Raw genomic sequence first — 27,922 nt, 5'->3', positions numbered from 1 at the left:
TCTTGGAAATTAAATTCAGAGTTGATAATTAGCATTGGCAGGGTGTCATGCCATTGTAAAGCTGCACGGATGCATATTTCTCTCCTACAGTGAACGCCTCAGTCAATTTTCTTCCTTTTCTATATAATCTTTACTCAGTGTGTGCAGTGGGGAGCCACAAAAAGAGATAACAGATCAATTTTAATTACCCTGTAGTCTCTACAAGAGCGGAAGAGTAATGGGAATTTTAACTGCGATGCGAGCACACAACAACTACAGGGAACCCCCAGATGCTCAGATACAAAATATAGCACGACTCCCACGGTTGTGCCCAGGAGAACGGAGGGGTTTTGAAAATCTGCGAGTTACATAACCATGGCATTGACACAAAATTTTAAAAACTACACATAGTGTGGTGTAACTTCATGAAAAGGTGGTCAAATCGTCTCAGATGCTAGGGACAAGATGAGTTTGGCAAATCATTTCTACTGAGATGAAAGAGAAAAGGCTGTATACCTTGGTTGGAGAGATCATTCCTTTGTCAAGCTTTTGACAAAAGCGGGTTTAACCTGCGGCTGTATGAGAGTGTGCGGGAGAGATAGGAGAAAGAAGGGGAAAAAAAATGGTGGTGGGGGGCACAGAGAGAGACACAGATGGACTGGGGAAATGCTGCAAAAGAAGACGTCACTGCCAGCTGGATGCTGGTTTAGAATCGCGGGCATGTTAGGTTTCACAGAGGACAGGGTGCTTGTTTGCTTTGTAGCTGCAGAAACCCACCCGTGCCACATTCCCTGGTGCCTCGTCACGTCTTAATGTGAACGGCACCATCTGTTGAATCTCAAGTAAACGTCATCTCTGTTGTTTTTAATGAAGAAGCTTAAAAATATTTATTTTTCCTAAAAACATAAAACACTCATACTGTGACGCAGCAGCAAATTAGTCTGCAGCAATGCAGTCTTACCACAACCAAACATATGGGGACCAGCATATACAACAAGCTGAACCCCTCTGTCATATTAACAGCAAAACAAAAACCAAGTCTGACAATTAAACAGACAACTCATAAATAAATAGAAAAACCCAAATCTACTGTGTCTAAATCCTTCTTCGACTGAAGCCATACTGCGTTTTCCCCTCAAGGAGGAATTTAATCAACCAGGGCAAGAAACATTACCTTCATTAGAACAAAATGTTTGTGCTGCCATGCGGCATCTTTGAGAAAGTGAATAAATCAGTATAAGTGAGGCAAAGCAGAATCCTGTGGTGCTTTTTTTTCTGTCAGTATCCACACAACATGTTAGATGTTGTAAATGTCTGAGCCAATCAGTCCCCTTTCAAATGTCCTTTTATGGTGGGGAAATTAGCTTCAGAGCTATTTTTAGAGACCTTAGTATTTTCTGTTTTCTGACCTGTCAGCCACAGATGTTCTGCAATGTTAGAGGTCTTATCTAAACTTGCTCCATTTTCAGCCAAAGCTTCTACATGCGGAAGAAAGAAACGTCCCTTCAACACAGAAAAATGAATCAGCTGTCATTTCTGACATCATGGTATTATGTAAAATGTACTTTTTTACGAATGTTATTCCTTCATCAAAATATACCTGGAGTTTTGCTTGATTCCGTCATGCATGTGTGAGGAATCCTTCAATCTCCCGTGGCAGCCATTCAGGGGTATCTAAAGGCTTGCTCCCACAAACCACTGCATGTTTCCACAAAGACCGGCCAGAGCTGCAATCTCCAGCTGAGCTTTCTCCTTACATATCACTCCCCTCCCCCACCAGTTAACACCAGGATCAATTAGAAATCACCTGGTGGAACTGTGCGTCTGCTCAGCTCATCATATGAACTACTTCTCAGTCCAATGCTCCTAGTTGGAAACAGAATAATGAAAAGCATTATCCTGCTGAAGGTGGGATGCCAAAAAGAGTAAGAGCTTCATAAAGACACCAAATTTCAAGCGTCAAACTACGAAGTCAAAAATCTTTTAGGTCATGTTTGATATATGCAGCATTCCTATAACAGTTGAAGGTAACATAAATAAAATCACACACAGAGTGGTTACACAACACCACCTCATTAATTAGCCATTTCAACTCCTGCCTTCGATAAACCACAAGCTCATTACTGTTTGCAAACACTGCAAACATGTTATGTGCTTCATGTCACATGTCCATCATTTGCCACTTAGATTTCTGAGTTTTTTTGGTTGAAGTAACTAATAAAACTACAGTTTACTAAGTTGTTTTTCAAATATACAGAGAATCTTCTTAATAAATTACACTAAAAACAAGACAATTTTTGATATTTTGCTTTTCTGGGTGATAGATCTCATCATTAGTCATCTGCAATTGCGCTGCACAAGGTGGCAGCTTGTTGGAGCAGCTCTGTTATGTTCTTTATGATTTATTATTTATAAAACTCCTCCTCCCATTTTTGGTTGAAACACTGATTTAAAAAAAAAAAAAGTTTTTCTTCTTGTTTTGGGTGTTGCATAGTAGGCAGGATTTTTGCTGTTGCTTTTTGCATTTTGGAGTGTTGGTTGTGATGCATAACAATATCATAAATGATCAACAGCTCAAAAGGACACAAACAGTCTCGAGAATGCAGTATCAGGTGTCTCACTATCATGTAGCTGCAGAATCATTTTCTTGACTCGGTGTTTCTATTCATACCAAGAGGAACAGTGAAAGCTCAGGACAGATGGTTTAATCTAGAACATGATGCACCGAAACAACATTTCTACAGCCCATATGTGGAACGGTTTGCTTTAGGTTTTTGTCCATGTTATATACTGAGTTTATTAGTGTAATGTCATGAAAAGTTAACATTTCACCATCAGCTGTTGCCAACTCTGCATGCGACATTATCAGCTCAGTTGTTGCTAAGCTGCAGGCATAACATCATTTATGGCAATATGATGTAGAGGTTCTAACGATGCCTTGCTTTTTTTTTTTACACTTTCAATATTTTAGTTTATTCATTTCACTTAACTGAAAAAAAACAGTCATATTTGTTTCATCCAAATGTCATAGATCCATACAGCTTGACTGCAAGACCTCCTCTGGTCAAATCAGATCATAATCATTTGTTTCTCTGCTCGGTGCATAAAGCCCCCTGTTGACAGGAAACCTATGATAAAAAGAACTGTGAGAAGATGATCACAGCAAGAAAAAAAGCTCTGTGGGATTGTTTTGAAACTATAGACTGGGATGTACTCTGCCACCTCCATGTAGAAGACATTATTGCTATGACTATGTCTGACTGACTTTATAAAATTCAGCATGGATAACACCATTCCCAACCAGAACAGCAGCTTGCTTTCCCAATAAGAAGCTCTGGATCGTCAGTGAGCTGAAGGGAACTGCTCAATAAAAAGTAGCCATCAGGAAGGGAACTTGGAATTATTTAGAAATACACAAAAGCAAGCAAAAAATCAGGCTTAACGGTACCAAGGAGATGCACTGGAAAAACCGAAGAGCAAGCTTAAAAAACCCCCCAATAGAACAAATGTGTGATCAGGAATAAAATGATCACAGGCTTCAGCCATGATGATCAGCTCAGTTTACCTCTGAACAAAGCCAATCAACTGAACTGGCTTTAATAGATTCATCGGAGGAAAAGGCTCAACATCCCACTTCAGCAAACTCACTGTCATTTGCATAAACCAGGCAACATCAATATTATGTTGTTTGATTTCTCTGGTGCATTTAGGACAATGCAGCCTCATTTACTATTTGTCTGGTGACTACCTGAAAAACAGGCCAGCTTGTGAAATTTAAAAATGAAGTGGCAGATCAACTGGTCAACAGGAGAGGAGCACCACAGGGGACTTTATTCATAGTTTTTGTATTCAGAGAAAAGGATTAGTGATAATAAGGACAGCAGGAAGAGATTGTTTCTGCCTGCAGTCTTTGCCATCTATAATGACTTGGTTAGTTTTGGATACATCATTTAATTTTCCTTTAATAAAATATTGTTGAATTGAAATAACTTGATCACAGATGAAGTGTTTCTTCAAACCATGAAACTGAGGTGGCAGAATAAAAACTTTCAACAGTCCATTGTGTAAGACATGTATGGGTAACTACACCCACAGGACTGATGCAGCCTGACTATTGAAATGCATCCAGCACTTTAAATATAAGCTAAATTGTTTTGTACCGTGTTCAGCATCATATTAGCCTCATTAAATTCTGGAGATCAATATCATTTTAAGATGAGACATACTGTAGACATTGATACTTCGTCTGCTGCCACTGAAGTGTGCTTTGTTTCATAACACTCTGTCAAGTTGTTTATAATTCCCCATTAATCCGTAAAGTTTATAGTGGTTAAAAGTTTATATGAGTGGATCGCAAGTTTGCAATAAACATGTAGATCACAGAATGACATACTAGCATCTACAATGAACTTTTGAACTCCAGTTGTAGAGAAGAACAAAATCTAAATGCCACATAAAGACTCCATTCAAGATTCAAACCTCAACCCTACCTGAGGGTAGGGTCTAGGTTTAATAGATCAAACAAACATTGGGTTTGTTTGAACATCAAACCCAATGATGTTCAGTTTTCTGATATAACTGCAAAAACAACAATCCAAAAATGTACATCCAAACTGCGTGGACAATTAAATTTGTATTTGAAAATTCATACTCAGCATAAGATATATAAAATCACTCCAGTTTGTATTTTCTTGTATGCATGTTGAGTTTAGTTCCTTTTGGCTTGCACAAACTAGTTCACAGAAATATAGGTGATCAAATAAAATGTTTATAGGAAATTAAAGCCATTAACAACCTATTGGTATGAGTTGGAGGACTTTTAGTCTCGCAAAATGGGAAACCCCTTTAAGAAAAACAAATATTGACCTGTTAAGGAGACAACGCTTTGGGTTAAAAATCTGTAGCACTACCACAGAAAATTCAGAAACCACAACTGTGAAAATATTAATGGAGATCAGTGCACACTTTCTCCACATAAAGCCACATCTTAAATACGGCTTTAAGATAGCAGATGAGGTGTAAAGGGAAAGAAAAAAAATCTAGAAGAATAATCCCATATATCCATTCTCTGCCCAGTCTGTTCACACAATATGCTGTTATCTCCATACAAACAGAAACAATCAAAGGCCTTCTGTGTCCAAAAATGTGTCCTCTGTGACATTTTATTGGGATTGGACCTTGAGTACAAGTGAACACTGCCAACATGCAGTCCCTCTTCAGTATACACAGGGAGAAGGAATGGCTCTGGCCAGTAGACTCTGTAAACATGTCTGGAGACATTCAACAGCATCAAACACCATTAGGAAGAATTTACGAGATCAACAGGTCTCTGTGTTGGAAAGCAGAGCAAGAGAACGGCATTTTAACTGGGTGTTTGAAGTATGAGAACAAGCTGATAAGCAGTCCATCATATGTAACTTTGCTCCAACTTAAATGTGTAAAGTAGTTTTTTGATGAATAAGTCAGTAGGAATGGAAGCTGACCCTGTACAGTCTCCTCCTTATGACATGAGAGTGAATACGGCTGACATCCACTCCCATCCATAACACTTACTGTAAGTGTGAGCAAGATTTGTCCATTTTCTTTTTACCAAGAAAGAAAAAAAATGTAGTGAGACCATAAAAATACCTTCAAGCACTCATGGTATAAGGTAGCTAACTCTAGTTTAAATATGTTCTAAATTCAAAAGTGAAACTGATAGATTTATTACCCACAGTGTTAATTCTGCATATACGTAATATCAGAAATATCTGACAGCTGACTAAAAATCACAAAACTCTGTTTTGTTTTTTAATATAATATTTGGCATAAGAAAAATAAAAACAAAAATTTTAAAACAGACATGTTTCTTTATGCCGTGCACAATAATCAGGAACACCACTTACCGTATTTTCCGGACTATGGAGCGCACCTCACAATAAGCCGGACACACAAAGTTTTTTTTTTTAAACTGGAAAAGCACATAAGCCGCACCGGGCTATAAGCCGCTGGTGTCTCCACTAATCTTGGTTTTCCACAAGGACGCAGCAGAGAGCTATTAATTAAGGATGCAACCTCCAACGTCCAACCCTGGATTCGTTCACGCTGAGCTTATGTGCAGCGGCTATTGATCTGTACTGCCAGATCAATAGCCTGTAACTTAAAGGCGGCATCATACGAACTTTTTCGTGTAGTTCTCCGTTGTACCTGCTTCTTTGATTTCCAATTTTGACTTCCAATGATTCACTTTCTGCTAAAGAGCCCCCTGGTGGTTGAAGAAAAATCCACAGAAAGAGACTGCAGCATATAAACAGCATGGTTCAAAGTGTGGGAAAAAAGCGGCTTATAGTCCGAAAAATACAGTACTTGAAATTTTTCCAACCAACCATATTTGGCAACCTCCATTACACTTTTTACATTATAAAAGCTCATTGCTAAAGAAGCCAACTCTTAAACTATTTGAAGTCATATTACTGGAAAGTTGAGTTGGAGGAAAAAATAGTTGAAACGTCGGAACAATGACACTGTTGAAAGGATAGATTAGCATTGTGATTATGTACAGCACTTTGTGTCTTAAGACTTTAAGACTGACATGCCATTTTTAGCAAATTGTAAATCAAAACATTTAATGTTGATTTTTTTTTTCATTTTCCCCTTCTAAGCAATGCCAGTCTCTTGAATAATCAGAATTTTATTTTCAAATTTGCCAGAATAACAAACAATTTTGGCCTTACTATACTCTATTGTCTATATTTTATTAGCTGTTTGTCATGTGTGTTTTTGTTGATCTTTTGTTTAATTTTCTGATAAACTGAATTTTGGGTTTTCATGAAAATTAAAAAAAAATAAAGAAAGATAATTCTACATGATATCTGTTTATTTTTTTAAATTGTAGTACTGAAATACATGTGCTTTTTGAGTATAATACAATCCATTGATACACATCAGTATAATATCGTGCTTTCCAAATGTGAGCGAGCTACAGGTATATATACTTCCTGAACAATTTGTTTTGTTTAGTTTTGTCAGTAATCTATCCTGTCGTTTTCAAATAATTTCAAGCACGCAGCTGATTAGAAAGGTTTAATTACATGTCAAATATCACTGTATGCGAATAAAGGGTAGATCGGACTTGCTCGTTTGGCAGATATTTTTTTCTCTCTCTCTCTCTTGCAGTGCAACACTGTTCAATGCGTCTCCAAGTGCGCACGACCCGTCTGCAGCAGCGCTCGCTCTGCAGACCGCCTGCCAGGCATCTGGAAACTCTGCGTTCATTTCTGGAACCTCCGCTTTCCACTCAGTCACCCTCCAACAGGTGGATTAAGTCGAATCGGACATGCACATTGGTGGAAATTAACCCCAGGGGGCAAAGTGGAGGTGTTGCAGAACTAGGTCTGTTCTACCCTGGAAATTCGTCAACTCGTGGTTTTTTTTTCTTTCTTTCTTTTTCTTTCTTTTTTCCTTTTTACCGGGATTTTTTCTTCTTCTTGTTTTGCGCGGTGAGATGAATGCGATGTTTTGACGCGCATTCAGAACGAATGGAAATTAAAACGCACGGGATCAGGATGTATTCAGAAGTGCGGCGAAGTGACAAAAAAACAACAGTGGAGGATGCAGACTGAAGCAGATAAACAGAAAAAAGACAAACTGGCTACTGAGGGCACTAACATATCATCAAGGAGGCGCTTCTCATAAATCCGTCGCACATCTGCTCTGAATTTGAGAAGTTGAGATAGACATTTTTTTATGCTACTCTCCAAAGGAAGAACCTTGATCTTCGAGGACGATGTCCCAATGTTCAACAGCCCAAAGGTTTGTTGTTCAGTTTGTAAATTCAAAATAGCTAAGGGCAGCTTTCAGCTTTCAATTGACCTGAACAGAAAAGCAACATCAACAACAATAAATAATAAATAAATAAACGTGGCATCCAGTTAAAAATAGACAAAAAAATATATATATAGGCCTATATGAGACATATTTTTTTATTCTTGTCACACCAGTCACACACACCAGTTGTTGGAAAATTACAATTTAATAATAGTTTTAATCTCACTGCAAGTTTCAAAGTGGCTCGTTTAAATATATTGCAAATCCTCTGAGCTTTTGCTGCCTGAGCTCTGTAACTTTTACATCATGTTATGATGCCACTGAGTTTCAGTGAGTATGTGTGGGAATTTTACGATCTGCCAATGCATGGACAATCTGCATTTCAAACTGTAATAAACTGCCCATTGTATGGTGTAAGGTTTAGAGGGCTGAGAAAACTTGCTAAAAACTAGTCTCAGTGTCTGTTTATTACATCATGTATTTTAAGAAAAAAAACATTTTTCTTAATTTTACTGGACTTCATAAACATGGAAAGCAGCAGAGCTTAAAAACATTGTCCACAGAAGTGCATTTTGTTATTTAAAGTGACTGTTTTTGTGTTTATTTCTGTGAAACAAGTATAGGAACTTTCAAGAGTGACAGTTCAGTGAATGAAATAGATCAGTCTTCAACTGATATTAAAATCTGTAATTTTTAAGTAGACACCTTATGATACCGTCATCCAGGAAACTTACTGAAAGCATAACTTTTATCTTTAAAACTAATTTTTAACAATGTACAGACAGTCAGATAGACAGAGTTTGTGCCATCCCTGTGGTCAAACTACCCTGGACAGTGAGCCATATTCCTACATCAAAAATGACCACTGGTGGAGTGATTTAAAACAAGTACAGATAAAAATATATATAATATTTTTCAGCATAACTTACTCTTATTGTAAGTAGTATACAAACGTTGGTATACTGTATGTTTTAGTCCTCTGCTTGTCCAACACACCTGAATCAAATGATGGCTCATTAGCAGACCTCTGCATTTAACCCTTATGTCTACAAATTGGGTCCAACTGACCCCACACACGTAAAACTTGTATCATTTGCCACCATCCCCTATGTTTGCCTCAGTCCTCGCATGCACAAGGGTTAAACCAGCTGGGTTGGTGCAGACATTTATCTAAAACTGGCAGGACACCAGCCCTGGAGGACTGGAGCTGGACGCCCATGGCATAAGCATAGTTATTTTTCTTCCGTTTATGTTTCTTGATAATCACAAATTATCTCAAGCTCAAAAATGGAATTTAATAACATAAACTCGAGTTCGCTCGTGTCATTGTTTGAGACACTAAACTTTTTTTTTTTTCTTTTTACTATAATCCCTAAGCTATGGGTGTAACCATCATCTCAGAACTGGTTGAGTTGACACAATTACCCTGAAACATCTACAGGGTAAGTCAGTAGACCCCTAAGTGAGAAAGAGCAACACTGAACATAAAATGTCCAGTAAGACACCATAAGCAAATTACTACTTAGCACACAAAATGGAATGGAATTGATAATAAGAAATATGCCAAAGGCTATAATTTTATTAAATGGCTTGAATATAAATAATATAAATAGTCATTAATTACATGTGTCTTCTGCCTGTGCTATCTATAATACAGACACAAAACATTTTGGAGTATGAATGAGAGTAACTGGAATTCTGTAAAAAATAAAAAAAGTTTCCTGCCTGGTTTCTTCCAGGAGCAGATCTCGTTTATTAGGAACCAACAATCTCCCTGTAACCCAAAGGCCTCCCTGCTGCAGGCCTTTGATCTAATGTTTCCTCTCTCTCCTCTTTCTATTGTGGCAGTAAAGACTTATTTTAAATATGCCTAAAGCAACAGTGAATATGTCTGGAATAACAACAAGACAACAAAGCTGGCCCAAGATGAAGCAAATTAAGCAGCTGTTTAAGGCACAAGACCTTCAGTCCAATGGTTGTCCCGTGTAGCAGTCCAACCCTGGACACAGATCAATCGATCTGCTCATCACTCCATCACTCCAATGTAGATGTACACTATCTACATTTTTATTCCAGACTTCTATTTAGTTATTTATTTGCTAAGAAGCACTTCACGTGCATGTGTGTCGGCTTAGCTAGCCAACAAACAAATGCTAATTAAGGTGAAGGTGACATCTTCTGTCAGCTGAGAATCTAGCTAGAGCCCTGCAGGGATCTTGTATTATCCTCACCTAGGTCAAAACTTGTCACTGACAGTTTTTCTTCGTTTTTTAGAGAAAAAAATTGTCCCAGCTTTAAAACCGAATTAATAAACCAAATGTTCACCTCATCAGTTTTAGTAAAATCCCTCTGTTAATTTTGTAAATATAATAAAATGTTTTCTTACTGATGTTTAGCTCATAGATAACTTGGTACATTTTGAGATTATGACTCAGAGCCTAGCAATAGACACTGAAAAAAAGCCCCCAGGTAACATTTTTTTGTCAGATTACTTACTGTTATAAACCCAATAATCACATATCAGGCATACAACTGCTCCAGCTAAAGCACATTTTTAGAACCTAAAGCTTTAGTCAAAATGTGCATATATTTACACATATACTATGCTAATTATAAGCTGTTATTCTTTCTCCCTTCATGGACTAATTTGCTGCTCATTAATGTGATGATAATGAGTCGTCTTGAGACCAGGAGGAAATAAGAAATAGTGGCTTATTAGGCATTGGGGAACTTGTACTTCACTAAAAGTAATATGAAACTAATACATCTTGACTTACATTCATCCTTTTTTAATTCTTTTTATACACCTTGTCTGACTCATGTGCCTGTTTTTAAGTGGGTTGCTTAGATACAGGACTTCAGAAAAAGGAAACAATTTTTTGAGTTGAGATTCTCAAATTACCAGCGACACGACATAAATTAATTTACTTGTAATCCATTATGACCCACAATGCTTAAGATGATCTTCTGTTCAGTTTATGGCAATTTTAGTTATTAATAGTGTTTTCTTGTGTTCTTTTAATTCGTGTTGAAACTGATGCCTAAAAACTGGATTGGTATTTTAGACATGTATTATAAAATTTCTAAGTCTGGCTAAAAAAAAAAAAATCTTAATCATTCAATACAGAAATATATTATGAGGAAATTCCTTTATCAGATATATTATTTTGTCCATATGATCCATTAATAGCATTACTTTTAAATGATTCGTTTGTAAATTCTGCTCTAACTCAATCATTCAGCATAACCTTTGACGTATTCACCTTTTTTTTCCTCCTTCTTCCCATGCAAGTGAAAGTGAGCACTAACAGCTTCATTCTCTTCCTAACACTTTTTTCTCTGTTTCTTGCAGTGTGAAGTCCCTCAGCCTGGCAGCAGCTGTAGCAGTGTTAGTAGGGTGCCAGTAAGCTGAATCCTTGGGAGATGTCACAGCTGTATTACCGGAGGACTGACAGCTCTTCATACCGGGACCGCATCCCGTTACGAATTGTGCGGGCTGAGTCGGAGCTGTCGCCGTTAGAAAAAGCCTACCTCGGAGCTGTGGAGAAGGGAGACTACGCCAGTGTCAAACAAGCCCTGGAGGTTTGTAGAAGTGATTATTGGTACATTCAATTATAAATGGAAAAAAGGATTTCTACACGTGGCAGTCGTAACAATTGGAGCCATTTGATTTAAAATTAAATGAATTTAATTTATTTAATAGCAAATACATAAATGCAACCAATAAAACAAAAATACTGATTTATTCGAGGAATTATCTATATACTTATTTATTTCATGATAGTGTTTTAGTTTATGACATTTCTGTAAAGTTGCTTAATGTATTTCAGGGACTTTGATTTCTCAAGTGTTTTTATTCCAGGCCCTTTTTTAAATTTAGTGTTCATATATTCAAATGACAAAGTATTCCATTAAAAAAATATGGAATACTTTATTTGATGGAGTATTTATTAATAGCAGTATTTAGATATTTTTTTATTTAACTTTCAATTAGCAGTTTGCCATAAAATGGATTGTAATTTGAGTTATTTGTAAAACATTGAAATGGAATCATTTACAGCCATCTTAAAAGCTGCTGCTTTCCCATTTGGTTAACCACTTTAACACCTGTCAGACCTGTTGCAGAAGAGAGACACTGCATTTCTGTTTTCTTTCATAATTTTTATGATTAAATGTACAGTTTGTATTAAACTGATTATTAGTGATCCAAGTGACATGGTCTAGTGAATGGGTGCCCAAGTCCAGTCCTCGATTGCTGCCCTCCTCCAAGTTTTAGATGAATCCCTTCTCCAGCACACCTGGATCAAATTAACTTCTCGTTAGCAGGTCTCTGCAGAGTTGAATGGATCCTGTTCATGCTGTCTGGTTTAAGTGTGTAGGAGCAAAGATGCATTGAAAGGTGGCAGGATCAAAGCTCTCAAGGTCTGGACTTGAACTAGATTTAAAAAAATGGACAAATTTAAGCTTTAATAAATTATCTCATAACTGCTGATTGCACTCTGTAGCAGCCATTGACATTTTTACAATTGCACTGATTAAGTCTGCTTTTAAAGTGTTCCCTCTTCCCCTTTGAATAAGTGAACAAGACTTTTTCTTGTCCGATTGCCTACAAAAAAAGAAAGAAAAAAAGATTCAATTTCCAGTTCTTTTCTGGTTAGTTCAAGGCAGTCTTTTTCCTTGAGTGGTAAAAAAGGGAAAAAAATCGAATGGTTGAGAACAGCCCAATTTAAACTAACAAACTTTTCATCTCATGGCTTTCTATTCAGGAGGCAGAGATCTACTTTAAGATCAACATCAACTGCATTGACCCACTTGGCCGCACGGCTCTGCTCATTGCCATTGAGAATGAGAATTTGGAAATCATTGAGCTATTGCTGAGCTTCAGTGTCTACGTCGGTGATGCCCTGCTTCACGCTATCCGCAAGGAAGTGGTGGGAGCCGTGGAGCTGCTGCTGAATCATAAGAAGTCAAGTGGAGGCATGCAGGTAAGGAGAACAAGTGGAAAATTTGATAGTTTACATCCATTCCAAACCTTCTCTAGCCTGAGTAGAAATGTTGCAGAAGACACTCTGAAACAAAGACTGTCATTTAGCATCATATAGTACGTTTATTTGGATTCAACAAGCGACGGAACCGATCAAAAACAAAAACAAAGCCTTTTACTTATGGATTTAGATGCTGCAGCAGTGCTTGTAACTTAAAATATTTGGTAATTAGATGATAGACATTACTGGTTAAAAGCCCTACCTTAACCTTTTCAAGTAAACAACATTAATAGTGTTCTTGCTTGGTCACCTGGCAGCCTCTTCAGCAGTTGGCATTACAGTATTTCTGTCTATCTTTTATACATCAAAGGTTATCCCAATTCCCATCAAAACTAGAAAAACATAACCCCGAATTACTTCTGGTTGGAAATATCAAGCTCTTGGAGCTTTGTTCAATAAGAAGTTTTACAATTACATTGTAGTTACACCATACATTTAAACATCTTTACTATAAAGAATTAAGACATTTCAAATGTAGATTTAGAAACTGATTTTCTATAATATTCTCTTTGTTATTTTTTATTATTATTTTTATATCTAAACGGGTAAATACCATATTTAATGACATTTGCCAAACTATTTTCAGAAACACAATGAAAGGACAAATGGAGTAGACCTTTTTAGATGGGTTTTCAAAGGGGCAGTATTATTTAAAACTGATTTTTTTTTCAGCTTTACATTATGTTGTAATGTTATTCCCTCATTAAAAACATACCTGGAGGGTTGCTTTGATTCTTTCACACGTGTTTGAGAAATCCTTTAGTCTCCCGTGGCAACCATTTAGCTGTGCAAAATTCTTGGGTAGACTCAGCACCGTCTTTGAGACACAGTTGCGGTTTCTAAGCTTCCTCCTCATAGAGCACTCCTTCCCTGCCACGCCCTCATGCAACTCCTTCAGACTAGCCATAAGGAATTAGCAAACATCCGGTGGTACTGCGAGTCTCCTGAGGTCATATGATCTACTTCTCATTGTAGCACTGGTAAAGACGTTGTTATAGGGTTAGAAAGCATGACTAAAAGCCTGACAAAAAGGGCAAAGATCTATAAATAAGATTCAGTTATTCAGTTCACCCTCTTTTCCCCAACTTGAATATGCTGAATATGTCAGCATATGTCAGATCTCAAAGGTCAGTGCTGTAAATTATTCTTAATAAAACCAATTTATTATGGAACATTCTATTATATTTTGTTTGTATACAATATATAACATAAGCAGATTTTTTATTCAAAAACATGTAGTAAAATAAACTGCAGTTTTTATTTACATATTTTTATTCGACGGGTGTAACAAAGAATTAGTGGCATTTTAATATATTTCACAGGGGAAAATTGATTTTACACATGAGTAATTTGAGTTATGAGCTCCGTCATGGAGAGAATTAATATATATATATATATATATAATATATATATATGTGTGTGTGTGTTTGCGTGTGCATGTATGTGTAAAAATAAAATACAACTCTTTAGACTTTGCTTCACAAAACCTTCCCAAAACAAAATGCTGTGTTTCTTCTGAGAAAGAGTCCAACATGCTCAAATAAAGGAGTTATTTTATGTCCAATTAAGGGGAAATTGCTTTGTCAGCCTTGAAATACTTCAGCTTTCTATGTCATTCAACATAACCGACCTTGGCAACAACTAAAGCTGACAAAACCATCTTCTTCATAAAGTCTGTTTATGAAGTAGAAAAACTTCAACTGTTTTTCTACTGCAATGTCTCAATGTCTTACACATTGAGATATGATGGTATTTCCTTAAAGAAAATATGATGGGTAATTTGCACAAATGTGCTCTTCTCCCTCTTTTATCATGAACATTTTGACAATACTGTCCATCTTAAACGTAGTGCCTCTTGTTGCAAATTGGCGCTGGCAGATAGGAGCTTAATTCTTATTATCAGAAGAGTGCTATGAGTCCTCCACTGTTACATTTACAAGCTTCCAGTCCTGTCTGCTCTGCTTCTCACTATTGAAGCACCACATCAGACATCAGACTGCTCTTGAGTTTAATGCAACAATGCACCTAATTTTTTATCGGATAAATTTGGACTTAAAATGAATAAAAAATTAAAAGTTACGATATTTTTTGCAAAAAATAAAAGTAGAAGCATGATTATTTATTCTCTTTACAGAAGTGGATGTGGAGAGTCTGAACCCCTCACCATTAACATCAATCAGCTGACACATTACCCCTATAACTTAATTCCTTTCTAAGATAGTATTTCTTTGCGTCACATGAGTGAGCTGTGAAAATAGATCACTCTGGCACAACCAAATCCCCCCAAGAGAGGCCCATTGATTAGATTAAAAAGCTGTCTTGGAAATGCATAGTGTTTGTTGCCAGGATCTTCTCTGAGACTTATTAATGGGAGTATTTGTCTTATCCTTCACTGAAGATGTGGATATTTATCCTTCAATTCTGCTGGATGTCTGGATGATTGGCTTTTAATAATCTCACAAATGTTCCTGCTTTTACTTAGATTCCATGGAGGTCTCTGTGAATTTCAAGAACTTTTATGGACATTTTTCACTTTTCTACAACCTTTCTTCAGTTTTTTTTTCACACAGTTGTAGTTCACAATAATTAAATCAATTTCCATGACAAAAATGAAAAAAGGTGAAATCCATATATTTTATTCACTATCTGATTTATATGACAAAGGTTGTTTGTAATTATTTTTAAAAAATACTTCCATGCTTGTCAAACCAGTGGACATATTTTGACTTCTTTATTTTATATACTTTTAATATATATTCATTTTATTTGTGTAAAATATGCTGATATTCACCCTTTAATGAGCTCCATAATTACCATGTGAGTAGAGATAAGAATCTGTCAGTGGCACACTTGAACTTGTTGTTTCAGAATCACAAGGCGCCCTGTGGTTGTTTTTCCCTTCTTTTTGACAGCTTTGTTTAATTCAAACACCATTACATCAGGAAGGAGCAAAATGTAAAGTGAGCATAGTCATGCTTTCCTGATTCACAGCCTTTGGCTTTGTTTTCCACATTCCAATGCAAAACCTTAACTGCTCAGTGTCCCATTTTCTTTCAGCATTATCTAAATGTTTGTGATGTTGTGGGATGGCATGTGAAAACCAGCAGGGAGGCTCGAAATAGAGCTCAGTGAAAACTAAAAGTGGCACAGATACTGAGCTCTTGCAGATGCTATTGTTGCATGTTTTATCAATGTGCTGATGGTGGCTGCTTCCTTTTAATGAGACCAACAGATACGCATAACGCAGAGGAGTGGGTTCTGGTTTCATCTCCTTTCTCCACAATTATCATAACTTCACATCTTGCGGTTTGCGCGCCTCCTGGTCCGTGCTTGGGCACATGCCAGGGCTGTTTGATGTTCATGATTTGAAGTCCGTCCTCCTCCCACGTGGAAAGCAGAGTCTATGCTGTGGCTTATTAGATCATCCTCCTCTGCGAAATGCGAAGACTCTCAAGAATGGCCCTGTGCCACCTGACAAAGTGAAGACTATTGGGGTAAACCATACCAGTAATTAGTGTCTCCATGATAAAGTGACTTCTAAACGTTATTTATTTTTATTTTTTTTTTCATTTAAATGGTCTTAAATATTTTTTTTTGGATGTTGCTCAGGGTTTTCCATTTCGTCTGGGACGCCTGTCTGTGATCCATGTCTTACCTTTTCACTTTACCTGTCTGGCTGTCAGTATAATCTCTGTATGAAGAAGATCCAATGGTAAGCCATTCAATACAATCTATTTAAGTTTAATTTTATGTCACAAAAAATAAAGGAAGCAAACAACATGTCCTGGAAAGAGGTGACAAGCAAGAGAAGGATTCAGGAGTGATTGCATACATTTGTCTCGGTTGGCAATTATATGCTTGCAATAAAAGGTTCCTGCAGGCAAAAATTAGAGAAAGTAGATTAAAGAATGAAACTTAACAGACAAATTATAGGAAAAGGTAAAGTCTAACCGTATAAGACAGACTAATAAATGGCTAACTTTGCAGCATGAACACTAATGGAAACCAGGTTGATTTATTTTTATTTCTAAATTGTATTTACAGCAGAACTAGAATTCAAGATACACTACATTGAGAATGCTATATAATCAAGACAATAAATGAAAAAAATGGATATATGCAAAAAAAACCTTAAAAGCTTACATTGAATATCAAGAGCAAAGGGCTCAAGTACCTGTTTTATCCCCCTTTCTCTCTCTCTGGACATGTATGAGTTTTACTGAAGAACATAAATTACAAACTTCTATATTTTAGTATTACAGACAAATATATTTGATCTTTTATACAGATGTAGCAGGGAGAGCTGAGTGAGTGGCAGCAGCAGCAATGTGGTCCTTCTTTAGACTCTTATGTGACAGTGAAGAGAGCTTTATTAAAACCGTGTCGGGAAAAGAAACTGTCATTCTGGGTGGATGTGTTCACTCATTACGCCTCCTACTGAGGAGACGAGAGCAGAAATGTCATGTACAGAGTGGGTGGGGTCTTGGATGGTGTCTACCTTGTCCTTGTTTCTTCTCTTGTAAACGTCTGTGATGGGTAAGCAAATTTCACCTCCTGCTGCAGTTCACGTTGCTGTAGCAGTGTTCAGCTATGACACCACACAGTGATGCTAGAGGTCAGACTGCTTCCCACAACACGCCTCCAGAAGGAGATGATGGTTCCTGTGATCACCCATTCCCCCTACAGGTCTCTCAGGAAACACAGCCACTAACGAGCCTTTTTGATGATGAGCTGTTATTTCACCAAAGGTTGTTGGTGAGGTATTTCCTTAGGTATTTGACACAGCTAAATCACCTGAGAGGTTTCAGGATGTTTCCCTCCCATGAGAAACTATGATGAGCAGTTTGTCAATGCCTGCATTAAAGTTGCTTTCCAGGAACAAAATAATTTTTTTTTAAATTAGGTCACATTTTTTGAGGAGTATTGGGGTGTTCACTCAGAAGTCAGTTTGCAAAAGTCTTCACAACCAAAACTCCAGTGGGATTTTTCTCTTCAGACGTTTTCTGTGTGAAAAAAATCCATCAGGAAAAGGCCGAAAAAAAAAAAAAAAAAAACAGGAAATGAGCCCAAATGCTTCCTTAATTAGGTTGTTTTGTCTGTGTAAACATTGGAGCACAGCTCTCCTACCTGCTGCTCCATAGCCTTATGATGCACCGCAAAGGCTCTCTGGAACTTTAAGACATTAAATAGGAAGGCTAAATATAAATTATTTCTCCATCAATGGGTCATGTGCAGTTTTTGGAATTGTGTACATTTTCAGCAAAGGCAATAGACAGAAAAAAAAACAGAAGAAAAGTCTAAGCTTGACTGTTGTGCTATGCATTTAACAGACCTAGTTCCATAGTTAACTAGAAAACCAACAATTAAACTGACTAACTTTGATTAACCCTCATATTGTTTATTCAATAAATATTAGAAAATATATTACAAAGGTATCTTTATGTCTCTGACTTACTAACTTTGTCTGGCAGTGGTACCTGGAGAGCAGCATTTTAATGCAGGAAATAATGGGATGAAGTTTATTTGGTGTGCAATAAACTTTTTTATGGATGCAACTTTTTTAGCTGAAGTAAGAAAAATACTTTGTAGTTATCCGACAAATTAAACCTTGAAAAAGTTCAAAAAGCCAGCACCCTTGATAAAATGTGGGCGCATTAGTGCACTTCATAGGGAATTTGTGAATCTGCGAAGACGCCATTAATGCTGAATAAAATTTGCAGGTTAGAGCCACTGAACAGTGACATTTACCACCATCCTGCATGATAACATCAGACCATTTTCTGAATATATTAAAGCAGAGGGTCTTTATAATAAAATAAACCGGTGCAGTCTGGATCAGTCAAAATCTGGAGCTTTGAAGTCCAAAATTACTTCAAGGGAGCCCCCAATCTGCTGAACAGCTGAAATCTTTTTACCAAACAACAAGGGATAAAACATTTTCCCATTTTAAACTAGCACAGCTGGATTTCTAGCTATTGAATTCATGCAGAACAACAGAAGTTGTGAGGCACAATATTCACCTGCCACAACCTTGTTTTTTGGGGGTTTTTTTTAAGAAAATTTACTTAGATCTGGTTCTAAATCAAATTATGGTTTCTTGAAGCTGGGACTTTTCATTTTTACAGTTGTTGTCACACCTCAAAACCATTTTTCACAGTTTCCCTATAGCTTTTCGAAGCAGCAGAGAAAACCTGATATCTTTCAAGCTGTTTTAAAATTCATCTTGGTAATGTTTCCTCACTGGAACTCTGACCTCTTCTTTCCATCTGTCATGAGTCTGCCTCGAGTTAAAATCCTTACCCATCTCACATTTCTCTGAATAACTTCCCTTTCTTTTCTACCAGTGAATCAGATTATTATCTGATTCACTGGTAGTGAATCAGATACTTTTAATTGACCTTCAATTAAAAGTATCAAAAGGGGCCAACTCACTGCTACCCTCTTGTTTCCCTGAATGACATGAATAGCTATAAGTTGGAGGAGATTTTCTCTGAGCATGTTTTCCTCTGAAATATGAGAAATACAGAACTTTCTGTTTAATTGGGAACTGCACTCCTAATAACCATTTTAATATGGAGGACATTTTTCGGTAACACTGAATTTGAAGGTGTGTGCATAGACTGACATGACACTGTCATAAACATGACATAACATCTGTCATGAACATAAAGAAGTCTTTATGAATGTTTATGACAGTTGTTATGAAGTGTCATTTGGTAAATAATGACACTTTTAATGGAAAGTTGCTCTAAAAGTTGCATTGAAGGTCCATTAAAAATGCCAACTTTGCATTGATTTATCATAATTTACAAAATCATGCAAAGTTGGCACTTTTAATGGACTTTTAATGCAACTTTTAGAGCAACTTTGCATTAAAAGTGTCATTATTTACCAAATGACACTTCATGACAACTGTCATAAACATTCATAAAGACTTCTTTATGTTCATGACAGATGTTATGTCATATTTATGACAGTGTCATGTCAGTCTTATGCACACCCCTTCAAATAAAGTGTTACCCATTTTTCTCATCTTGTTGGCCAAAGATATGCCCTGAGAAAGTATTTTCTCCCGTAAGAAGTTCTATTTTGGGTTTTGCGTTACATTTAAAATATTCAGAAAACCACACACAATTTATTATCAAAGGCAACCTAAGTGTCTTGTCAAATGGTGAAATGCTAAAAAGCATAGTACAAACATTTATTAAATGTTTAAGGAAGAACTTGACAGACAAAAAGAAGTACCCTAAAGGATCTCAAAAACCAAGATAAATAAATTCTAGAATATATAAAGTTGTACACATCTGCCAGCCTAGAAAGAGTAACAAAGCCATTATCCACAAATGGAGAAAACATTGAAGAGTGGTGAACCTTCCTGCAAGTTGCCTTCCCACTAAAAATACCCAAAGAATGCACTAATGACCTGTCCCAGAGGTCACAAAACAACTCAGATCAGATTAACTGGCTTCACAGTCTACGGCCTCGTGTGCTGCTTGAAAAGTTTCTGTTGACATGTGTGTGAGAGTGAGGGATTTTTTTTTCCTCCTCTCTCCTGAAAGGTTCCCCCTATCTTATTGGACAAGCAGTTTTCTGACTTCACCCCTGACATCACTCCCATCATTCTCGCTGCACACACCAATAACTATGAAATTATCAAGCTTCTGGTGCAGAAAGGTGTGTCTATGCCACAGCCACACGAGGTAAGTGAAATAAGTATCTTTGAATCATGTTGGAAACTGTATATTTGATCTATTATACATACCAACTGTATCGTTAAGGTGGAATTTCTTGCAAAATTTGCAGATGAATTAAAAGGCCAGTAGCACGCTGCAATGTCTAAATATTACAGACATTACAGTGCTTAGCAGATTTGATTAATTCAGTGCTTGCTTTGCTACACGGGGACATGATCCATGACTAAACACAGGGAAGCCTCATTAAAATGTGTCCACGATTTGTTTGATCTTGCAGGTGCGCTGCAACTGTGTGGAGTGTGTGTCTAGTTCAGACGTGGACAGCCTGCGGCACTCTCGGTCTCGCCTCAACATCTACAAAGCGCTGTCGAGTCCCTCTCTAATTGCGCTCTCCAGCGAAGATCCCTTTCTCACTGCATTCAGGCTCAGCTGGGAGCTGCAGGAGCTCAGCAAGGTGAGGGGAGGAGAGAGACACCTGTTTGCTGAGCTGAGACACGCGGTACTAAAATTAGACTTTAAAGACCTGAAATATTGGCAGCATGCTCATTAATTAACCATGTGTCCTTTTCCGAATCACATTATCTGACAAACAATTGCCTGTGAATTTTATTTTTGGAAAGCACTGCGATAAATTTGCTGTTACTGAAGTAAAAGCATATGAAAAGAAATGCATACCACACTTTTCAATTTTGTATTTCTTAGCAAAAAATGTTTAAGAGCCATGCTGTGTTGGTTTATCACATGAAGTCCCAAAATAATGCTGTGGTGCTTTATATTGGGACTTGTGAAAATGTGAAAAAAGGGTTCAAAATCATGTTAGAGCTGACGGATTTAATAAGAACAAGTCAAATGTTTTAAAGTGGTGAGGATAAGCAGGTGGATTAGAAACATTGCAGTGACAGAAGCAGGGTTAATTAATGCATTTAAAAATGTGCATTTATTAACAAAGACTATGAATAGATAATTTTCTGGAACAAAAGCTCATTTGTAATTTTAAAGAACTGATTTTTTTTTACAAGACTTACCAGTGCTTGAAGAGGAAATTTACATCTAAAATATAACTGATTTTAATTAATGTGGTTGGAGGAAATCAATTTTCCATTCCAAAGAACACAGAATTAAAGTTTAAGTTGCAATCAATCCTTCAAGTTCCTTTTTAATTTGTTTTATGTTAACCTATATTAGTTTTTATTTTGGATCATATTGGTATTTTGCATTTATTGCGCATCTGGCTTTTTCAGGTGGAGAATGAGTTCAAATCTGAGTATGAGGAGCTGTCTCAGCAGTGTAAACAGTTTGCTAAAGACTTGCTGGACCAAACAAGGAGCTCCAGAGAGCTGGAAATGATCCTGAACTACAGAGACGATGCCAACTTACTGGAAGAGGAGGGCAACAACGACCTTGCAAGACTCAGACTAGCAATCAAGTACCATCAAAAAGAGGTATGCTGAAACATAAAACTGTTAATGGTAAGAATGGAGACTTTTCTTTTTGGTTGACCTGGGTGATTTATTTTATAGTACGGATCAAAACAAGCTTCAGGGAACGGAACAAAGTGACAACAGAAGTGATAGCTTGTTTAGGACAGATGCTGATTTTAGCATCAATTTTAGAACAATTTATAGGAATAAATTAGGACATCCACACATTTAGTTGCACTTGAAATGGCTAAAATTGCACATGGTCATAAAAGATCAGGTGGAACATCTTTAATCATCATTTTGGAGTTTGTTTCCTCTTTTTAAATCTCACAGATTTAGCTTAGTGTTCTCCTGACAGTTGACCTGAGGTGCACACCTTGATAAGATCAAAGAGCTTTCTGGGACCTTCAGTAAAATAATTGTTGCAGCTTATGAGTCTAGTTGAAAATCTTAGTTTACAGAGGTCCAAAATCAATTTCAAATCAGACACCCCATAAAGTGGAGAGCATTCAACACATCTAAAAACAGCTGCCAAGCAAGTTGAGCCAATGAGCAGACTGCAAGATTGTTTGGACAGTAGGGTAGAAGCCATCTTTGGCAAACAACAAAAACAAACAGCATTATAGGAAAAGTATCTCATTTGGTGGGCCTCACCAGTTCATCATCATAGACTCAATCATAGATTCTGCTAAGCAACAGAAGGCACTTGCGGCGCTTGGACCTTCTGTAAAACATTAAAGCCGATGCTGAACTGACCTCTGCAGCATGACAATGTTCCAAAGTATATCCTACATCCAGTGTGAGAATTAAGAAATGGGAACTTCTGGGTCAATTTAAAAACCAGGTGTTGATCTCATTGCACTGTGGGATGGCTAAGGTGTGGATAAAAGAAATGCCTCAAACATCTCCCATTTAAAATAGAAGTTCAAAGTGTCCTCAGACTGATGTCAGAGTCTGGTTGATCACTACAAGAAGTGTCTCATTTCAGCTAAAGAGGTCAGACTAGTAATTAAGGTGTGTAGTTCCCCAACCTTTTCTTTGTCTACATAATGTTTTTTATTGTTTTTAAGTTTTACTTTGTAAAAATCCAATTAAATCACTATCTTTTCCATGGATATAACGTTGACCAAACATTGAAATACAATGTTTTAAGAACATGATTATTTAAAGAGCTGAAGAGTTGACATACTTTTTTTTTACCGGACTGTATGTCAAACCACAACTGTCTTTCATGTTCAATTTAACAATGAGAAAAGGCTAAAACAAAATAAATTCTGAAAGTGGAAAAACATTAAAACTTATTGCACAGTAAGTGATAGAGTGGTGCCTTAAAAAACTGTGCTTAACAATCAAGTGGAGGATAAAGTTTATTCTCTAAATTTGTACTTTACATGTTAATTACATTGAAAGTGAAAGATCTTTTGCATGGTACCTTGCTATTAATGCACGGGTTCTGATTGTCCACAGTATAAAGGAGGATGGATGTGGAAAGCAGAATTCTTGATGCACTTACAAAGTTAGGGGACGGCTGAAGGCAATAAAATGTGCTAAATGGATATTCTTGTGCAGAAAAGTTCAGCTGAATATAAAGGTGAAGCAAAAATGATGAAGAAGCAAGAACATTACTCCCAGGGGCAATTTGAACTTCACTTTGCTTTGCTTTCCTGGGAGCTCTGTCTGGCTGACAGACCAGATGCACTTTTTGGAGGAGTCTTAATTTACGACTGTTTCTTCCACATTATTTTGCATAATTAACATGTGCCGCACACATTCACAGAAGCACACACACACTTGAAGATGAGTGCAGTTACTGACAAAAAGAAATTAATTGGCACATGTGCAGGTGGTCGTGATGGAAGACAATGCCCTGTCATCCTAATGGATCTCTTGACAAATATCTCTGTTTAAGGCAATAAAGCTCTTCTGCAAATTGCTAGGAGACTTTTTCCCTGGTACCTGGCACAAATGTGTCGGGTGAGTATTAATGACAGTGTTGTGTTCAAGACCACCTAACCCGAGACCAAGACAAGACCAAGACCAGAGAGTATCGAGACCGAGACAAGACCAAGACTTTTAGGGTCCGAGACCAAGTCAAGACCAAGACCGAGGGAAGTCGAGACCGAGTCGAGACCAAGACCAGATAGTATCGAGACCGAGACAAGACCAAGACTTTTAGGGTCCGAGACCAAGTCAAGACCAAGACCGAGGGAAGTCGAGACCGAGTCGAGACCGAGTCAAGACCAGCGCCGCGCTCTACACGATATAAAATGTGAAATATGATCAAAATTACTTCTCAAATTGATCTGAAAGATCCATATTCCCATTAAAACACATAGATATTAAATACTTAATAAATTTAACTAATATCAAATTTAACAAACTCTTTGTTTTGCTTTGCTTCCATCTCTGTGCAAAGCAGAACAAAGAGTTTTGTCTGCGGTGGTCTTGTGCCATCCCTAAAAAATAACGCCTTGGGTGTTTACCCATGTTGCTCATGTCAGAAACCACCACTGTCTGCACCATTAAACATAGCAATTGAGACAATGCCCTGACGCTCAACTATGAACACTGACCAAGGAACAACAAGCAAGAAGTAGATACATGTATGCCAGTGGTTCCCAAACATTTTCTGCCACCCCCCCTACAAATAGCTGTGTGGTTGAACGATGTGTTTTTGAGGGGGGGTGGATCGTCATATTTGGTTTCATCAAACTAAACAGTTTCTCCCGCAGGGCTTTGGGATTCTTTTTTCTTTTTTTCCATCTCACTTGAAACCTTGATCTCCTTACTCCTTAATAAGGCTGGCTAAATTGATCAAGAACCTATTAATGTTTTAAAAACAAAGATACAATAAAAATGCAGGTTTTTGCAGTTTTTTATGTTTTCATAGAATATTTGCGTTAATTTCCACAACAGAGTAGAACTGAAAGTACAACTGTTTTTAGATCAATGTTTCTTTATTATTAGGTTGGAAACTTTGTGCTTCTTTCATGTCATTTCCCTTACATCAGTGGTTCCCAAACTTTTTCTCCTGGGCCCCCCCATGGTTTCCAAACTATTTCAGAGGAATAACAGAGACTTGGCCGTTCTAAGGTAAAAACCCAGCGCATACAGCGTTCATGTTTTTTTGTTTTTCTTTTTCATCCAGACGGCTTCCAGCGCCCCCCCTGCAATGGCATGGCGCCCCCTCCAGGGGGTGCGCCCCACAGTTTGGGAACCTCTGATGTATGCTATTCTGACAGCGTATGGTAATCTGACAGGCTCTCAGTGACACTCCAGTCCTATCTAATAAGTAAAGACCTGTGCAGAAGAATCGTACTGCTACTGAATGTTGCATCACTACATTTCAGCCTTTTGGACACAGCTTTGCCTCATATGTGCGACAAGTCAGTCGCACATATGCGACTGACTTGTCGCATATGTAACAAGTCAGTCACATATTATTGTGCGGAGGTGTTCCTCCGCACAATAATTCAGAGCAGTGAGTGACAACTTTTTTTCATCACAATGCTTATGTATCTCTATACAGCTAGCTTTGCTAACATCACGTCAACGGAGCTTACCTTCTTTGAGCTACTTTTCTAAGTGACGAAAAAAGTTAGACGTAGTCCATCGGATTTCTTCTGATTTATGCAGCTTTATTCTATTACTGACGATTAGACAGATCTTCTGCCGCTGAGAGAAAAACACTGTGCATGTCTTGGAGCACGTGCGAGTGAAAGGTGAGGGGGGGAGTAACATAAACACGTAATTGGGAAGTCACTTTATTTGTTGGATTTTTATCGGTGTGTTTTGCATCCACTAAAAACAAAGATGTTAACAAATAAACTGGATAGTATGCTGCATGTTTAGTGATATTTTCACAGTTGCGGTCTTGACTGGTCTTGAAATAAAATGCTGAGTCCTCAGCGCCCGAGACCGAGACAAGACCGAGACCATCAAAAAATGGTCTCGAGACCAAGACCGATCTCGAGCACTACAACACTGATTAATGACATTAAATATGTGCAAGTATATGTACACTTGGACCATGTTGTGGAATTACTAATTTTGCACCAGGATTTTTTTTGCTGTCTGTGTTGATGCAACTTACTTTTAGTTGAGCTTACCGCATATTTCAGTACAGTTCCAGTTTTGTGTGCAAAAAACAAAAAGATTTTCTTCTGTTTCCCATGAAAAATGCATATTTCCTTTGTATTCTCCTGCTGAAGAAGGCAGTTTGTGGAGCATGATCGGCTTTGATCTCAGAAATACTGAATGAACTAAAAAATGGCCTAAAGGCAACATTTTGTGCAGCTGTTTCCTGACAACAATATCATCTGTGTGCATAACCTCCTTTAACCCCCAACACTCTTTGACACACACTGAAGAAAAGTCCTCCTACAGATTTTTTTGTTCAACACCTCATATACCCAGCAAATAGGGGGTTTGGCCCTCTGACACATCAAGGGCGGACACTTAGTCGGGCTTAAATAGGCTCATTTATTCTTGCAAAGAGCATTTCCCCTCCCTTTTTGATCTTTTGTCTTGTCTTTCACCAATTTCCCAGGCAAATATAGAAACACTTATAATTGGCATGACTCAGCCTGAATGTGGGATATTTATTTTATATTGCAGCTGCTTTATAAGTGTGGCAGTGATCATGACTGACCCTCCTCAAAATGGACATTGGTGCCTTGCTCTGTGTGCACTGAGGACACAGAATGGAGTTATTTTGTATTTGTGATCACATTTATGTTTACTTTTTTGTTAATTTTACTGCTGGTTTGATCCTGGGGTTTAGAAAGGCATTTCATAATTATGTGAAGACAAATCTCCACATGAGTAACTAAGCTCACACAACACTCTGTGCTTTCTTTCAACAGGAGGTCAAATCACATAAATATTATTGCATCCATTCCCCAACATGCTTAAGGGTTTTTCCGTGGATTGGTTATTGTTACACAAGCAAAGGTGGCTGGTGAGCATTCAAAAATCCAAGTAGGAATAAAATTAGTTTTCTATTTAATGCCTAAAATAACCAGAGGCACTGAGAAGAATGCTATCAGTATTGTATGCTGTAGTTTAATGTTGCCCTCTTGTGATTTTTTATAAAAACTGCAATTAAGTGTTTCAGCATTTTAAAAGCTCCTTTAGACAAGAATTATGGAACCATTAAAGCTAGGTTAGTGTTAGGGTTTTGTTGCAGAGCATTTCCTGATAACAAATCAGTGATCCCAGTAAAGATCTAAAATACAAGTGAAATGAAGTTCAGAACATATTTTTAAATTTCCATTATTCGGTGATTAATATTAACCTCATCAGTTCTGATAAATGAATTGGATTTTTTCAGCATCAGAATCCTTTTTTGACCAAGATTGTGTTCACAAAGGGATTTGCATTTTAAATTCAAAAGTGCATTTACAGTGTATGGACGTAAACTATAAACATTAAACTTTACGTGGAAATAAAATGAGGATAAATGAACAATATGTATATAAAGATATGTACACTGACCATTTTTACTGAATGCTCAGTGTACATATAGTGTACATTCAGTAAAAATGTACACTGAATGTACATTTTTATTGTACGTTCATTACAGTAAAATCTAAAATGGAAGGTTTTAGATTCTACAAATCTAAAACCTTCTATTACATTATAAACGAATATACGGTATACCTATTTGTGATTGTCCTTGAAAACATTTCAATCTACATTTTTAAGGTCATACTGTTTACCTTGTAAGACTGTGCAGTCAAGACGAGCAGTGTCCAAAAGTTGGGGCTACTGAGAAATGTTCATGCAGTGTGAAGAAACTCACATAATTTACTTATGAAAACACAGATGCACACACATCTCAATTTTCACTGAGTGTTGAAAAGTCCTTATTGTGAAGTTATACTGAACTAGTAGTCCTTCATGCCACAGAATGCGGGTTTAGTAATTATAAAATTTAATCTTAGAAATGTATAAGTAATTTAGCCTGAAGAGTTTT

The 27,922-nt window shown here is 37.2% G+C and overlaps 1 protein-coding gene across 2 annotated transcripts in view; it reads left to right on the top strand.

The window, feature by feature from the left end:
* Positions 1–7,138: 7,138 nt before the first annotated feature.
* The window catches only part of LOC103475553 (short transient receptor potential channel 4), a 33,543-nt gene continuing 12,759 nt past the window's right edge, over positions 7,139–27,922 (top strand). Inside the window, exons 1-6 of one of the 2 annotated variants that reach the window (XM_008427276.3) lie at positions 7,139–7,770; positions 11,138–11,367; positions 12,552–12,770; positions 20,390–20,530; positions 20,802–20,978; positions 21,766–21,966. In XM_008427276.3, coding sequence (XP_008425498.2) covers positions 11,209–11,367; positions 12,552–12,770; positions 20,390–20,530; positions 20,802–20,978; positions 21,766–21,966 — 897 coding nt within the window. In that variant the 5' untranslated portion in view covers positions 7,139–7,770; positions 11,138–11,208. Of the gene's footprint in view, positions 7,771–11,137; positions 11,368–12,107; positions 12,208–12,551; positions 12,771–20,389; positions 20,531–20,801; positions 20,979–21,765; positions 21,967–27,922 lie in introns of those variants that run through there. The other variant, XM_081615604.1, reaches the window with a different exon arrangement.

This window comes from Poecilia reticulata, chromosome 14 (assembly GCF_904066995.2).
Source record: "Poecilia reticulata chromosome 14, P_reticulata-male-v2, whole genome shotgun sequence".
Classification (NCBI taxonomy): domain Eukaryota; kingdom Metazoa; phylum Chordata; class Actinopteri; order Cyprinodontiformes; family Poeciliidae; genus Poecilia; species Poecilia reticulata.
Note: the sequence above shows the minus strand (reverse complement) of the source record. Positions and strands in the feature narration are given on the sequence as shown.